This window comes from Passer montanus, unplaced genomic scaffold (genome assembly GCF_014805655.1).
Source record: "Passer montanus isolate IOZ18808 unplaced genomic scaffold, ASM1480565v1 scaffold23, whole genome shotgun sequence".
Lineage (NCBI taxonomy): Eukaryota > Metazoa > Chordata > Aves > Passeriformes > Passeridae > Passer > Passer montanus.
Window position 1 is genome coordinate 12,026,615 of NW_024366926.1, and position 17,180 is coordinate 12,043,794.

Sequence of the window (17,180 nt, forward strand, 5' to 3'; positions counted from 1 at the left end):
TAATGCTGGAGGAAACACATAAGTTGTGGGAGCTCACCTTGGCTCTAAGTGGTCCAAGCAGCACTCAAAGAGCGCCCCTGGGACAGACAGGTCAGCAGCTCCATCTCCTTGCAGATGTACCTTCACTTGCACCAAAGAGTTAACATGGCAAACACCCAACATGTCAGGCAAGGGGATGCTGAATGAATCCTTGTTGCACAAACAAAGATTCCTTTAACGCAGGAAGTCTGAACTGCCCCATGATGTACTGTGCTCCTACTCCTCTTTAGGATCAGTCAAGTTCTGCCGATAAATCAAAACGCTTCCAGACCAGATGGCCAAACCAAACAAAAAATATAATAAAGCAAATAACCAAACTGCATAAGCAGAGGCAACAAATAGTACCGCTGTAACCCTTTCTCTGTCCAGGATTACTTCTGACACTTGTAGTGAGCAGGGTGCAGCTTTTGGTCCTGAAGCTCTTAAGAAGAAATTTTATCAGACTGTTTCAGTCAGATACACACCAGCAAAGCTGTAGCTATCTGTGCATCAACAATGGATGTGGGATAGAACCTGCTTCTCCCACCCAAGCTCATACAACTCTGGTGGGTAACGAACAACCGTTTCTAGCTCACGCTCCCCTCCCCTTTCTCTAAACACTTGTATTTTTTGAATACAGTTACATCTTGAAGTCTGCATCCTCCTGGATACCACAGCTGTTTCTGTGCTCCCAGCTGACTCAACATCCCAGAAAGGACAACCAGGGACTTCAGAAAGAAGGATAAAAGGGAAAGGACAGCCATCAGAACAGGACATATTGTGTTTTCCCCACTCCATTAGTCAATTCCTTATTAACACTCAGCCAGGAGGATTCTACAACCCATTTCCCATTTCTCTGTTTACAGACAGAGAACAACCCCTTGTAGTTTCTCAGGTGGCCTCACGCAAGCAGGTCACCCCAAAATAAAGCCTAAAGCCCTCTACAAAGAAAACTTTGCAATAAATACTTGATAATAAGACTTCAATACTAGCGCAGTATATGTTTGTTGTACAGTAGGCTTGCAAAAAGCCCTACAGTAGCTTCATAAAAGTCTCACCTCTACAGGCAGCAAAACTACAGACATGAAGAGCAACAGGCTGTGTCAGTGACCAGCATGGAAAAGCTCACCACGTGTTTTGAGGCTTTTAGACGCTGTGGGCATTTTTGTATGTTTTCAGGCCTTTTATTTACTCAGAAGAAGCATAACTCCTCTTCAACATTTAACAGCTTAATGAGCAAATCCTCCAGGTCAAGAGGTGGGCAGTCACTACTTTTTATCAAAGCAACCTGTGCTATTTGTTCCCTCTCCCACCCAGTGCATCCCAATCAGAAGCAGCGGCTGCAGCCTCACTGCAGTCCCCACAACATGGCGGGCAGCTCTCTCCCCACATGCCAGGGTGAGCAGCTCTCACTCTACATGACACGGCCAGCAGCCCCCTCCACCACAACCTGATAGCGGACAGCCCCGTGCCACACAAAAAAATGGCGGGAAGCCCCCTCCCCACACAACAAATGGCAGACAGTGGGCCCCCACACAAAATGGTGGACAGCGCCTTTGCCCCCACACAAAATGGCGGATAGCCCCTCAGCCCCCACACAAAATGGTGCACAGCCCCTTTGCCCCCACACAAAATGGCGGACAGCCCCTCTGCCCCCACACAAAATGGTGGACAGCCCCTCTGGTCTCCACACAAAATGGCAGACAGTCCCCCACAAAATGGTGGACAGCCCCTCAGCCCCCACACAAAATGGCACACAGCCCCTCGGCCCCCACACAAAATGGCAGACAGCCCCTCTGGTCCCCACACAAAATGGCAGACAGTCCCCCACAAAATGGCGGACAGCCCCTCAGCCCCCACACAAAATGGCACACAGCCCCTCGCCCCCACACAAAATGGCGGACAGCCCCTTTGCCCCCACACAAAATGGCAGACAGTCTCCGCCCCACACAAAAAAAGGCGGGAAGCTCCTGAGGTAAGGGGCATCACCAAATGGGAATTGTTCTAAGAAACCATAAAGTTTTGGTCCATAAAGTACAAAAATCAGGATATCAACAGCCAAAAGTAAGCCTTCAATAACTCTACCAAATATAAGTTTTGTAGGGGAGGGAAAAAGAAAAAGAGGGGAGAAAAAAAAAGATAAAAGAGGAAGGAAAAAAAAAAAAAAAAGATGAAAAGAGGGGAAAAAACAGGGGGGAAAAAAGAGGGGAAAAAAAAAAAAAAAAAAAGGGAAAAAAAAAAAAAAAGAGGAAAAGAGGGAAAAAACAGGGGGGGAAAAAAGAGAGGGAAAAAAAAACAAGAAAAAAAAAGAAAAAGGACAAAATAGAAGAACAACAACAACAAAAAAATAAAAACATAGAAAAAAACCCCAAAGAAATTTAAAATATTTTAAAAATAGAAAACCACCCACACAAAATAACAAAAAGGAAAAAAACCAAACAACCCACCAATCAAACCCTCTACTCTTCCCTGAGGGTATAATCCATATAAAACAGAATACCAGCCAACAAACTCCACATCCCTCAAGCAGAAATAAAGTAGAACTGACACACAAATCAGCACCAAATTACAATCCTCACTTCAACCTGCTCCCTCAGCACTTCTACCAAAAATAAATATTAAAAATAAACCATTAAAGGCCCTACCTGCTGTGCGTCCCAGGAGGAGCCCTGCAGGCCGACTGAGGCAGCGCCAGCTTCTGGAAGCTTCCAGTGGGTAAAGAGGCCCTGGCCAAGGAGCAGCAGCTGCCGAACCTCATGGAACCCTTTGAACCTCACCAGCCCATCCACTGCTCCTCTTAGAAACTCCTGGGAGTGACTGTAATTTTTTTTTTTTTTCTTTTTCCCACACTTTATCAGCAAAACCCACAGAAGACCTAACTGGAATGCGAATTGAAAACTTTTAATTCTTCCCCTCCAGGTTAGAAGCTGTAGGTAACACAAACGGGGTTTTCATGGAAGTGATTGCCTTAATTCTATTAGTTTACAATACTTGGTGCTTGGCTTTGCAACCCAAATAACACCATAGCACAGTAATTTTGATATGCTATCTCAACAGACGTAGTCATTTGCGCCCTAACTGTAATTACTTTTTCCTACATTAGGCCACATCCATTATGCAGCAGGTTCATTATATTTTCTATTTCATCATTTCAGTTCAGGGGGAAGACATTTTCTAGCAGCCTTTTCCCTTGGATATGGCAGGCAGGGATGGGTGGAATGGAAATGTTCAGTTTGATGGATGTTGGCTTTACCCCATGCCTTGCCACCCAAGCGAGTGCTTCACTAGGCTGATTTTTACATCAGTTCTAGTTCCCAACAAATTACTTCTAATTCCTTAGGGTGGCAGAAGGTAAAACAAAAAATAAGCTCAAATCAAATTGAAGTTCAAATGAACCTTGAAAATGTGGATATCAAACAAAGCAAATTTTTGAAATTATGGAACTAGAATCAGCACCGGCAAAGATGTGGAGGTGAACAACATGCTGTCCAAAGCAAAGACAGGCTGGGAGAGGCATTGGCCTAAATCATCCATGAAAGAGAAGCTTAAAATATCCTCAAGTCTTGCCAAGTGTTAGTAGGGGACAAAGTACATCCCGCAGTAGGGAAAAACCTGGGCAGTGGATTAGAAAAGGCAGGAGCAAAGCACAACAGCAGCAGATGAACAGTCATTGTGGTGTGAACAGCCTCTAAGACTGCAGTAGGACACAAGCTTTCAGGGGGAAAAAAATATCAAAGAGAGCATGAAAGAAGCAAAATTCAGCAGTTACAGAGAAACTCCTTGAGGGAAGAAAACAAAAATAAGAAAATTGGTTCCTGCAGTCCCACACCAATTGAGGAAGACATTTCTGTCAAGCTCTAGGAGCAGATTTCATACTAACAGACATCTATTAAGAGTTCATATGAGCTGACAAGCTGCAAAACTGTAGGATTTGAGGTGAATTGGATGGATTCACAACAGAGGGTGCTTTTGCTACACAAATATCCCTGGAGAAGCAGAATGCCAGGAGCTCTGTTCTGCATCTTCCCACGTCCACTCCAGCACTGTTCATCAGGACACCATGGTCTTCTCTCTCCGGTTTTAGTTCTTAGTCCATACCCCAAGTTTGGAACCCCCAAAATAGCCACATCCTTTTGGATTTACAAATACATCCAACCCTATTTCAGAGAGGGGAAAGAGAAAAGAAAAAAAAAAAAAAGGAAAAAAGAAAGAGAAAAAAGCTGGAAAAGGAGGACATCCAGGCAGACAGATGTCATACCAAAAGAAAATTAGACAGAATAAAGGGATTTAAGGGGGATCAATAAAGCATAACCGCACGACAATTACCATGTACATTGCTCCGTGGCGAGGAACGTTACCAGGGATCAGTTAAATTACTCTGGAAGACACTCCTGCACACTTTCTTTCCATATCAGATAATGGATTAGGATCATTGATTTATTCCTGCATGCTCAGAAGTGCAGCAGGAGAGCAGTACCCAAGTGCTACCACGTTCCCATGCAAGATGCTATTTGGTTTGCAAATTTTGAGTGTATTTTTTATTGTGAGAAGTGTTTAAATTTCTTTTTGACAAGTGCAGCATTGACAACTAAAAGAAAGGAAAAACAGTGGAAATAATTCACTTGACTACTGCTAACAGAAACAACCTCCTATTCCAAATACAAGGGTCTCCATCGTGTAATTTACAACAGCTTGGTCTTTTGTACAGTACACTCTTGATCAAGCTTTATATAACAAATATCACTGGTAGCTTGACTGCAGTACCCTAAGCCCAATTTAAATGTAACAACACAGGTGTTTCAGGCAAAATGCAGTTCTTGCTAAAACAGGTTCACAGATGCAAACATTATTCTCAGTTCTGTGCCCTCAATATATATTTCAAATAAAGGACACATTTGAAGATGTCTTAGATGGACTGAAAGACATGGTAAAAACTCCACAAAAACCAATTTGTTTCAAACAGCTTCTTCAGTGAGTCTTGCTCTCAGGCTGCAAGCCAGGACTAACCTCAAGGATCTCCCAAAGGTACCTGTGTAACGGGAATTCAGCACGTTGCCAATATCAATTTGCATTCAGCACTATCACAACAAGTGCAGTGTGATAACCCAAGTCAGTACAACAGTTTCAGACAGACATGTTCATTTCCCTTCTGTTTGTACTCTTCTCCCCTCCTAAGGATGCAGGAAATGCTTGGTGGAGTGGGAGGCCGGTAGTGATTTGTAGGAAAACAGATGGAATTCTGCCAGTGCTGTGCTCTTTACCTTGGTCTGAAGCGGCTTTGGGAATTTATTCATGGAGTTTCCCACTCCTGTGAAGGTCACCCAATAAGCTGCGCGTATGATGTCTTATTGAAGGGCAGCAAAATATTAAATAAATAAATAAATAAATAAATGAACACCAGACTGTACCCCAGCCATAGTTCAGAGAAACACGAGCGATGAGTCATTCCTTTTTAAATGCAATTAAAAATAATTCTAAACATAGAGCGGACAAAATGCAGAGGAAGACAGTAAAACAACCACAGTAGTCAATTTTTTAATGAGTAATTTCTGCCTACTAGTTCAGGACGCTCGTTTCTTCCTCATGCAAAATGAATAACCCCGTGAGAGGCCAATTCAGAACGCTCCGGAGAACGCAGCAGTCTGGGCTTGCTGCTGGACGTGCAGCAATAAAGAATTGGTAACCTTGTGTTTCCCAGCTGCTGAGGAGCAAAGCGAAGGTCTGAAACAAGGGGGATCCTCAAAACGGAGCTGTCTCCAAAGGACTTGGTCACTGCTTGGAAGGATACTGCTTACCTGGTCTCAGTGAGCACACAGACTAAGTTAGAGGCAAGGAGAAGCCAGCTTCAATGAGGATCCCCCATGCTTGGGGTCCTCATCCCCAACTCTTTCCTCCATTACCTGGAGCTTCTTTTCCATCCTCAGCACTTCTCACCCATCCTGCTGATCACACCTACTACGGGATGCAATAAACTGGAGTGATCCTCACTGGTCATTCATCCTCCTAAAATCAAACTTCAGAACTAAAATCACTTTTTCTTCTGGTTTGCAGCAGGGAAGAACAGGAAGTGCCAAAATGCTCGGGTCGAGGGGGCAGCTGTTCTCGTGCCATTTGCAGCCGGAGTCATCAGCACACCCACACAAAGGCCTTTTTGCTGGAGCTGCACAGCCCAAACTTCCGGCGTGTAAGGGGACTGACAAGTTGAAATATTCCCCCAAACTCTCAGATGCCTGTCCCAACTCCAGACTCCTGAGGTTTCCTCATCAATGCTACCACCAGTGAAAATGGGAGGGGGGGAAAAAAAGAGTAGGATAGGATTCCTATTTGGATTTATGTTTGAGTACATACATACTACACTAATCTGATTACGCACTGGGAATCCTCCTTTACAACAGCTTTTCCTGTATTAACCTTATTTTCTTTATTAATAACCGCCGTAACATTAGAGCCTTGGCCAGGAGCACGCAAACTGAACGCACGGGCAGCGCGTCCCTGCATTCCTGCCTCTCCCATTTCCAGGAGGCACCGAGGGCTCACGGAACGAACCCCGCAGACACCCAGCAGCAGCCCTGCCTCACGGGCCCAGCCGGGCCAAGAACGCCGAACAACTCCAGGGACCAACTTCCCCATTCCAAATGGAAATTAATGCAGCAGGCGCCGCTAAGAGGGGAGCTCCCGCCCGGCGCGGGGAGAGATGCGAGCGGAAAAGCGTTGCATGCAGCAGGAGCGGGAGCAGCCTCTCGGAAACTGCAGCATTGCGTTAATTAAGATTTTATTCATGCCTTCGGAGCCGCGCTGCCACGGCGGTGATGCAGCACGGCACGCACCGCGCTGCACCACTGCGAAGTTACACACGCGTGCCTGCGCTCCCCTCCGCGTGTGACGGTGCGGGCACACCCGCGCAGGTGCTGCCTGCCACGGTTTCGGGATGGGAGTTGTGGTTTTCTTATGGAAGCGGGTTTTTTATTGCACAGAACAGCAACCATCCCCGGCTGCACCACCCACCTGCCCACCTCCGAACTGCCCGTGCACTTGCGCTGCCTCCCGCGCCCCTCCGCATCCCGCGGGCTGCATCCCCCCCTGTCCCCGCTCCGCCCGGGGCTGCCGCGGGCCGCCCCCCGCCCCTGCCCGCGCCGGGAGCACCCACCTGGCGAAGGCGAGGCGGGCCGGCGGGGGGCGAGGGGCCGCCTCCCGGCGCGGGGGGCGCGGGCGAAGCCATCTCCGGCTCCTTCCCGCCGCCGCCCGCCTCCTCTCAGCCCCCCGCGGCCGCCACCATGCCGGGCCCCCGCGGGTGACCTTCGCGGCCGCTGCGGCGCGGGTGGGGGCGAGCGTGGGGGTGCGGGAGGCAGCGGCCGCGCTCCCGGTGGATGAGCTCACGGACACATCGGCGGCTGCCGGCGGGCGGCGCGGGAGGAGGACCCGCCTCGTCCCCCCCTCCCCCGACACACACACACACACACACCCCCGGTACACCCCAGCCCGCACACACACACAAACACACACGCACGCACACTCGGCTCCGGCACACGCCTCCCCTCCACACACGCCCCACGCGTGCTGAACCCGCGGGGGCTTTTGTTTGAAACGGCAGCGGAGTGTTGCACCTTCCCCCGCTTCGGCCCCGGGTGTCAAAAGGCAGGGGTAAAGGCGGTTGTGGAGAAACGCGGGTGTCGTCAGCTGTGGTTGCCCTCAGATCCCACCCTCCGCTCGCAGGGTTTTACATCCCCCAGTGCCCTTTGGACGTTGTCTGGGAGGACAATGAATGAGGGGGAATTCTTCCCTGCTGCCTACATTCAAATCTCTTAAGGCCAGGGGGAACCCTATAATCAAAGAGCCTGATCTCCCACATATGACAAGAATTTCTGGGAATACAATTTCCCTCGAAAACAAACCCCGAACAGCTGGTGAAGCTACAATATGCACATCAGGAAAGCGATTTAAAATAACAAAGTTAAGATAAATTCATTCCATCCCTAGGCAAGTGGTTCCAATGATTAATGACACTAATTTATCCCCAAGTTTCAACCACGGGAGCTCACTACACCCCTACCTTCCCTTCTGCCCAAGGAAACCTTCACTCACTCGCATTTAAGTGTGTCACAAATCCTCACCAAAATCCCTGTCTCCTTAACAGAGCAATCTGCTATTAAAACAAATGATCCCCTTATTCAGCAGAGAATGAATTTGCTGCTGCACTCAAGTTCCTTTCCAAAAATAGCTTGTTCTTTAGCACGAGGTGTTGGAAAGCTGCTAATCAACATTTATTCCTTTGTAAAAGTGGCACGGATGCCCTGTCCCAGCCTGTCATCCCATCAGCCTTCCTGCATCCCGGTACCATCAGCTCAAACCAGCCCTGGGGAGCTCCAAAGTCACCATGATTTCCAGCGCATTAGGGAGATGCTAAATTTACTCCAACCTGCTAATTAATTTAATAACGACTGAGTCGCATTTGCGTAGGGATTTAGCCAATACCTTTAAGTCCCACCTCCAGCACCGTGTCCCTACATCCATTCCCTGCTGATGCCTTGGCAGCCTTTTGTAACACCTGGCATGTCTTTGGCTGAACAGGAGCCACCGGCTGTGGGAAGGGAAAGCACTGGTGTTACTCACTTGTGGAACGCTGCAGGTGTAGAGGACATTCCTCCAAAACCATCTAAAAGCAAAGTTTCACCTGCTTGCCTTGCTGCTGTTAGCACCCTCCATGTCCTGGGGCATCCAGAAGGAATGTCTGTCCAAGTCACCTCTGTCCCACCAGGGCACATCTCTTCCTCAGATCCTGCCAAACTGACTCGTGCACAACCGACAGGTTTATTCCTGGGAAGTACCAGCACATCTCCAGCAAGCTCCAGGCTGGATGGATCTGGATGACAAGGAAGGCTGAGAAGCCATAACATCTGGTAATAGGTGATGGGGACTTGGTTATCGAGAAGGGTGGAGCAGAGGGAGTTAGAGGAAAACCAAGTCCCTGATGAGAGGAAAGCAATATTCTGCCCATGACCACATGTCCTGTATTTCAAATATTTTCTCCCAGGGAAGCTTGGAATACTGTTCCTGCTCACACTCAGAACTGAGTTTCCCTTCTGGTTTCTTCCAGATCAATTTTACCACTTCCAAAATAATCAGGTTCTCTTGCTCCTTTCTTATCGCCCAAACCTTTGCCAGGTGAAAGGCTGTCCTTACCTGTGCACTCAAGTACAACCCATTCTAAGAATGGAGCTGCTGGGGAAGAAATCAAGGACATAATAAAATTCCCAGGGTATCTAGGAAGTTAATCTACTCAAGAGAGGCTCCCTGTGGCTCCCACCATTCCCAAAAAAACCCCACCCTTTTCCACCACTGATCTGGCGTAGCGTTCTCACATCAGAGGTACAAAAATGGGCCAAAAGTGAGAGGGTAGGAAAAAAAAACGGCTCTGGTTCTGAATGGCCTCAGCAGGAACAGATTACCTCGTCTCCTATCACAACCAAGGCTGCTTGAATGCCACGTTTCCAAGCCAGGTTCCTTAGCTTTGGCTTCAGCCACAGCTCCAGGCCAGCAGGAGCTGGCGATGGCACAGGGAGAGGAGGCAAAAGGGTAGCAGAAGGAAAAAATCTGACTGAAAATTGGTTGCAGTACAGAGTGGCTGTGATTTTCAGGACTGTCTAAGGGACTTGGATGATCAATTCCTACCTAATTGGGCATTATAATTTCCTAGCATCCTTGAAAACCTCTGCCAAGACCGAGAATGGTTCATTTCCATGTTCAGCTTTAGGGAGCAGCCCATTCCATCCCAACACAGAGTACAAGCTTCACCTTAATGAAGAAAACCATTTTTCTGCTCCAAGAATTGAGTTTTTGTGATGAGGACATCTCTTGTGTCCTTGAGGAGATTGTTTCTGTATTTCGATATTAACTCTAATATAGTTTAATTTCTCATTGATATGTTCAGGTCCTGGGTTAAATTTCATTCCTGTGCACAGCCTGCTAACAGACCTCCAGCCTTGTTGCCACCACTTAAAGTACTCTCTCCTGGAGTTAGAATCCCCCCTTGGGCACAGCTTTGCCCTTTCGCCTACTTTTCCACTTGGGCAGTGATTTTACACTCCACTTCCTCTTGGATGAACAGCCTGTAAGATCCACGAAACTGCTTTTCTCGCCGAAATATTCCTAGTAGCGGGCTCTAAGCACTCTACTGTGATCGGGGTTTTTCCCGAGGGATACCATCCCTGGGCATAAATACCTGCGGCCAGGTTACTCAGCCCCCTGGCTCTGTACCTGACATAAGGACCAGTTCCTCCCTGCTGATGCCGTTCAGGGCGGGCAGTGCTCAGGCATCAGAACAATCAGCAGAGAACTAACAGCGAGATAACAGATGAAGGAGCTCTGTGCGAGGGGAACGATGCTGTGTGGTACGTGTACAGATCAGCTGTCTCGCCCGTGCCAGATGAAGATAAAATCTGAATGCTGCAGCAAGCAGCATGGCTGCTCCTTCTTGTCATGCCTCTACTGCTTTTTCATTTCACAGCAACAACCCCTTTGGGTGAGGGCCCTCCTCTGATTTTGCAAATGGTGACAGGCCAAAAGCTGAGCTGAATTCTCACCTATAACCACGCAGTTGCGTTCCAAACCCTCAGCCCGTGCTCCCAAAGGCATGCCAGCGAGGCAGGCTGCAGGATGCCTGTGCGGCTGACCCTGGCAGCTCCGCAGCCGGGATGCGCCGCCCCGGGAAACGAGCGCAGCCTGCACACAGGTCTGCCCGCAAAGCGGGGCACCATGGAAACTGCCCGAGAACAAAGGCGCCACGGAGAGGGTGGGAGCGGCCAGCCGTGCCACGACCCGCCTGCCGTGCCCGAAATACTTCTGTGTGCCTGCTGCGCTCGCCTCCCGGAGCCGCAGCCCCCGCCGCGCCGCGCTGAACTGGGGCTGCCCAGGGACTGCAGCGGGCTCCGGGCTTCGCTTCCTCACCTCCGAAAGAAAATCAGGAATCGTGACAGGCAGGTTCCGCAGAGGACGGTGTTTTCCATCACCAAGGTGATGATGTAAAGTAGGGCAGCCCGCAGGGAATACACAGAAAAAGCATTTACTCTTCAGTAAGGACTGGAAAAGAGCCCACTAGAAGGGATAATAAGCAGGAGTTAAAAGACATACTTTGCCCTCCAGAGGCTCAGGGGCTATTTCAGGGTACTTTCAGCATCTGTTTTTCCCTTTTTTTTCCATCTTCCAAGTGCCAACTGCTGGAGATGTGTGCTGAGTTCAAGGAAACCTCAGTCCCACTGGGTATACGGCTGCTCTGATTTGTTCCTCCTTTGAACATCTGCTGCTAGCCAAATCTTCATCTCATTTGTTTTAAGACAAGTGCACGGAGCGATACCAGCACATTGCAGCTAAGGGAGTCCCCACCGCACACTTTTCCTCTAGTGGCTGTACTGTACAGCAGGATTCAGACTGGAGCAGGGGGAAGCTGACACATCCATCCATCTTCCTCTAGCTCAGGAAGAGCTGAAAGACGATTTTGGTCTAGAAATCCTGATGGATAACAACAGTGTTTACTCCTTGGATGGAGTGGTATTTATAGATCTAGTGGGCTTTCCCCCACATAACGTTTGTATGCCCCTGACAAGCACCAGGAATCAACCCCTAGCAATTCCCACACTGCTTGTAATGATGTTGAAAAACCACAGCATGACACTGCCAGTTCTTTTTCCTCTCCAGTGGCTCCGAGTCTCAGTGACAGATGAATACAAAACAGATGGGATGGTGGCAGAACCTCATCAGATGGACCTGATGGGCCTCAAGCTGCCCATGCTATCGCATAGATTAATGTCACATTATGCTGGGCTTTGGACTTTGATATTGAAAGCCACAGACCGGCTTTAGCCTTTTGTCTTGTCCTGTCCAAATGTCGAGATCCTCGTTTAGATTTTGATATTATGCAGAAGATAGATGTTGGAACCTGCATCTATACTTGTGTGCATCGACTTCCTGTGCTAAACTTTGAAATAGCAGAAGAGGCTCTTGTGCTGCATGAAAAGGCTTCTTGAATTGACTTAAAAAACCAAAAAACTCTAAGCAAGTATGTGGTCTCACTAGATTTTTGTCTTGCATGCTTCTCAGATGGCTATTATTTAATGTAATTATTAACTGGCCATTTCAGTTGGAAACACGGAATCAGCCTGCTGAGACCAAGAACATCAGTCAGATTCTCAGTGATCCACGGCCACATGTGCACAAGGGTGTGCCCTGCCTCTGCACAGAGCCACCATCATGTCCTTCTCAGGAAGACCAAAAACTGAGAAGCCCATCTCATTGGGAAGCAGAGTTGCTTGGTCAAGCTGGTGTTGCCAGGTCAGCTCCTCTTGGAAGGTTTCCAGTCGAGCTTTAAGCATGATGCAAACCCCAAGAGAACAGCTCCCCTGTGGCAGCTTGTCACTTCTCATCCCCATCACAGCTAAAGCCAGGCAGTGCTGAGACATGAGAGAAAAAAAACTGTTTTAAAATTAACCCTTTGATCACGGGTCAGGACCTCTCTGGATGAGGAAGCCACGGAGATTTGGAAAGGCCAAAATCAGAACCACTGTGGTGAAACAGGTTGATGAAATGTGCCCACACTGCAGGACACACTGTCTGCCATCCAGCAGCCTTCCCACCAGGAGAGTGGAGAGAGAACATTTTCTGGGCAAGCCTGTCTCTTCCCAGTAGAGGATGCCAGCTCCCCTAGTCCCTGCCTCACCCACCACCACAGGAATAGCTCCATTTCCTACCATGAAGTGCCACCTCACATCCAAAGGACAAGTTATCCTCTCCATATACCATGAGACCACACTTAGCATTAGCTCTCACAGCCATACCTCCACATTGTGAAAGTTCCAGCCACCTCTTTCCAATAAGAACTCTTCAGGAAGCTCCCAAGGAAGGGCTCTCTCTTCTGCATGCACCACTCGCTTTGATCCATTTGAATTTCCCTTAAAATGGTTGCTTTTGCACAACAAAAGAAAGTAGACATATATATATATAATTATATACACATAATTGAGGACAAAATAAACATGAAGTTCCCAACCAACAACGCAAGAGTAGGCGTTTAAAAGAGTGGGCCACACTGTCATGTCTCCCTAAAGGCAAGACTGCAACCCAGCTACATGCCCATGATAAAACACTTGGACAAAGAACGGGCTATAAAATACAGCACAGGAGTGGTAATCAGGGCACCTGAAACAGGGGATGTGGTGCCAAATTCAGGCTTAAAAGCTGCAAAGTGGCTCTGCGTGTGTCTCCCTGCTGGAAGCTGCTGCTGACCAGCTCTCTGCTGCAGCTGTACCTATATTTAGTTGTACTGAGGCAAAGAGGTGGCTATAGAAATACATCTCTAGCTGCAGCACAAACCCAGGCAGGCTGCACAGCTGCATGTTGCAACACCCAAGCAATCTTCAATGTTTTGCCTTGATTGTAATCACGTTGTTCTGGTTTTTCCATCAGTGTAAGAGCGTGGCAAAAGCACATGGATCAGAGCTGGAGAGTTTCGGAGATGCTGGTGGATAAGGAGGTGATGAGAGGGGAATTGGAGGGAAAGAGGTTCACCTTTGATCCTGGCAGCAAAGAGACAAGGAATAGGCATGATAGGAAGACAGTAAAGGAAAAGGAAGACTGTGTAAACCAATAAGAAAAGCGAAATTAATTCCATCTTGCTTTATTTTTTCAAGATACTGACTGTGTTTTTTCCACAGTTCTGCTTTTACATCAAAAATTACTTTGGTGCATACGCAGGCCTGAACCAACAGGTCAAGTACACTTTGTATTTGTACACGTGGAAAAGGCTTTCAAGGCCAAACCTTGCAAGAATTTACCTATTGAGGCACCGGATCTGAGAGCGGTTCTAACAAAAAGCTACTTTTTGTAACAGAATGTTTCCATGGGTAACAAGGAGGAGAAAGAGAAGCACCAGCCATGGCGAGGGAGAACAAACCAAAACAAAGAAGAAAATTGCATAAGGCACGGAGGTAAAAAGGTGTTCAGCCATATCTGCTCCATACCTCACTCAGGGGGTAGGAGAAACGGACCATTCTCCTTGCCCAAAATACAAGTACACAGCTTCATCTAGGGGATAGCCCAGCGGCTCCCGGCACTGTCGGTGCCTCCAGCCCAGGACAGCTGGAGCAGCTTTGCCCTCTGCTGGTCCCGGGAGGGCCCTCAGCCCAGGCAGGAGCCTCCCTGTCCCATGGTCACCTCCTGGGGCTGTCACCTGTGTCCAACACATAGGGAAAGAAAAGTCTGGAAAAAGAGTAAAAAAAAAAAACCTAAAAACCATGAAATATGATAGAGCTGAAGTCCCTGCTCCAGCCCAGAATGGTCAAAGGGGCAGTCAAACAGCCTTTATTAAATCACACCACACTAGAAAGCATTTCCCATCACACTCCTCACTGCATTCCAAGTGCCTTCTTTCACACAAATCACCAGGACTGCACACTGCAAGGAAACATTTGGAAACAGCATTCCTGCGGCAAGCTGCCTCCAAGGGGTGCACAAGGGGCCAGGAGAGAGAGACCCCAGGCAGCCCCTCTGCCCACTCACTGCCAAGTGCCAGAGCTGGTTTGTCCTTTCCCTTCACCCCTCTCCCACTTGTTTTGCCTCTTGAGGAGTTTGTTTGGTTGCACTCAAAATGCCACAAGGCGAGAAAAGCACAGCAGTGTTTGTCCAGCACAAACCCAGTCACCCTGGCAACGGCCAGCAAAGCTTTCCCAGCTTCTCCTGCTCCGTTTTGTCCCGGCTTTTGCCGGCACTGGTGTGACTTGGGTGACAGCTCCGAGTGCCAAGAATGCCGTCAGCACCACCCCAGCAAAGGCAGGGATGAATAAAGAGCTGGCCTGGCTCTGCTGTGAACTGAGGGACACTTGTGTGCTGCCAAGCCCCTGGGAGCTGGCAGCTTCCTGACAGCATCCACAGCAGAGCCATCCCTGGTAGGTAAGGTAACTGCATTACTTACTGCCTCACTCAGGCAATCTCAAAGGCACCCAAGCATCGCTGATCTAATTATTTTTCCAGCCCTGTGCAGCATTATTCCCATGATTTAATCCTGCCCGGGATCATTAGACACCGTGGTCCCGTTAAGAAAGCAATTATGACACTGACCCATGTTTTCAGGGACCTGGGCAGGCAAGTGCCTTTGTCATCTATCAGAAGGTAATTTTCTAATGTGATTTAGAGCCTCTCTAGAAGAAGATAATGTACTTACCTGCTGCCTTTCAAGGATGCCTTGAAGTCTGTCTTAAACTAGGGTACAGTGAATATCTTAAGGGGAAAAACCTCCCAAAACACAAGTATTAGTTGTGTAAAATAAACCAGGCAGAACGGGCTTGCTCCAGGTGATGGTAGGATGAGGCCAGTCAGACAAACCTTAACCAAAGGTTCAAAATCAAGTGTAAAAAGGCCTTTCCACATTGCAGGGACAGTGGGGTAGCAGCACCATGTGTCAGTGGGATACTGGGCTGAGTGGGAGCCACTGGTTACTGAAAACCAGCAGATCCAGTCATCCTGGAGTATCAGGCATGTGTTCCACTAAAACCAGTCCTGCTGCTGCCATGCACGGTCTGCAACTCGTGGAAGAGAGGTAAAAATATGAGTGCTAAAAATAATTTCAGATTCAGCCCCGTGCTGGGTCACAAAGAGCAGAATCAATGCTGGGTTCTGCTCCAGGCAGATGGATGGCAATGTAATGATGCTATTTCAAAACACGCAGTCCGGGGAGACAGAAAAATCAGCAACAACAAAGGAGCACTCCAAGGTTAACAATTCCTACAGTTTTACAGGGTCGTCCTGAATTTCTAAATGAAATTAATTTATTGAGGGAAAAGAAAGGAAAATGTCAGTGTGGGAAGCTCCTAGAGGTCAAACAGAAGTTGCTTTAGGGATGCAATTCTTGGGCTGGTAAAACTCAGCCGGATGGGGAAAGACAACAGCAGCAATTCATTGTCATTTGTACTTAAAGAAAAAATACACAAACCATTCTGGCACACTTGAGAATCCAGGCTTCTTTTGTAAAAACATCTAGGCCATCCTCTCCGTTCCTGACTTCTGAATTAAGTGGCAAAAATTCTGTTATTAACTCCTTGAGGAAGTATTAAACACTAACTGGCCTTCTCTGCTGGAGCAGATTGCTCCACTAGTTTGGAAAAGGAGAAGAAGAAAATTGATGTTTAAGTGTAAGGAATTAACCTGCATAAATATGGAAAGAAACAGAAGGGTGACTTCTATGTGCTCAAGTCAGGAATTATTAATAAACGAGCAAAACTCCCAAACTCACACTTTTGCAGTTCTGTTCCACTCTCCACCAAACATAAAAATTCTGAATCATTTATGACCTAAATTATTCATAAAGCAGATATATTTTTGACTTAAATGAATTTCAGCAGCAAAATCCCAAGCATTTTACCCAGGGTAGGCTGTGGGGTTTATTTTTTCCTCACATCACAAAGGGATAAAGGAAAAAAAATAACCCTCCTGTCTTTCAGGCTGGATGCCTAGAAGACATTCACTGATCAATTCTTTCCACAGCTGGGTATGAAAACTCCTCTCTGCCATGTCACACAATCTCTCACCTACCCAGGAAGAGAAGAGTTAGCTAAAGATTTGATAATAATAAATTCAAAATACTCCTCTCTGCCATGTCACACAATCTCTCACCTACCCAGGAAGAGAAGAGTTAGAGATTTGATAATAATAAATTCAAAATGCTGCAACTGGACTAAACAGGAACACTGCAGGAGTGCCTGGCATACAGGCCTGTTCCTGCTCCTCCCCTGCAGCCCTGTGGCAGGAATCCTCCATACACCATTCCCAAGAACCATCAGCAAGCTCTTCCCCTCCCGCCCCAAAGCTGCTCCCTTATCTTGCACTTTCCCCTCTGTACTCTTGCTGTCTATTCCTTCTCCATTTAATCCTGCCCCACCAGCAGACTCAGTCAAACAGAAGTGAAACCTTGTGGAGAATTCCAATTCCACGTTTAATTTTCCTCTTTTTCAGATTGCTGGTCCTCCACGAAATACCTTAAAGCCATTAAAATCACCATCCTAACTCGTGAATTATACAACTTGAACACTTATCTGGAAGTGAGTAACGAGATGTACCAAACACACTCTTATTTCTTCTTCTGAAGATTCCTCTAAAAAATAAAAAAGTCTAAATTCAGT

At 47.6% G+C, this 17,180-nt stretch overlaps 1 protein-coding gene and 1 long non-coding RNA gene across 2 annotated transcripts in view; both read right to left on the reverse strand.

The window, feature by feature from the left end:
- ANK2 (ankyrin 2) overlaps positions 1 to 7,422 on the reverse strand; it is a 282,700-nt gene extending 275,278 nt beyond the window's left edge. Inside the window, exon 1 of the mRNA XM_039710549.1 lies at positions 7,166 to 7,422. Coding sequence (XP_039566483.1) covers positions 7,166 to 7,237 — 72 coding nt within the window. The 5' untranslated portion in view covers positions 7,238 to 7,422. The remainder of the gene's footprint in view (positions 1 to 7,165) is intronic.
- Positions 7,423 to 12,845: 5,423 nt separating this feature from the next.
- Positions 12,846 to 16,779, reverse strand: LOC120502784. The gene is made up of 3 exons (XR_005627591.1): positions 16,675 to 16,779; positions 14,028 to 16,589; positions 12,846 to 12,972 (listed from the first exon to the last, which is right to left on the reverse strand). It is a non-coding gene; the product is annotated as an uncharacterized LOC120502784 (long non-coding RNA).
- Between the last annotated feature and the right edge of the window lie 401 nt (positions 16,780 to 17,180).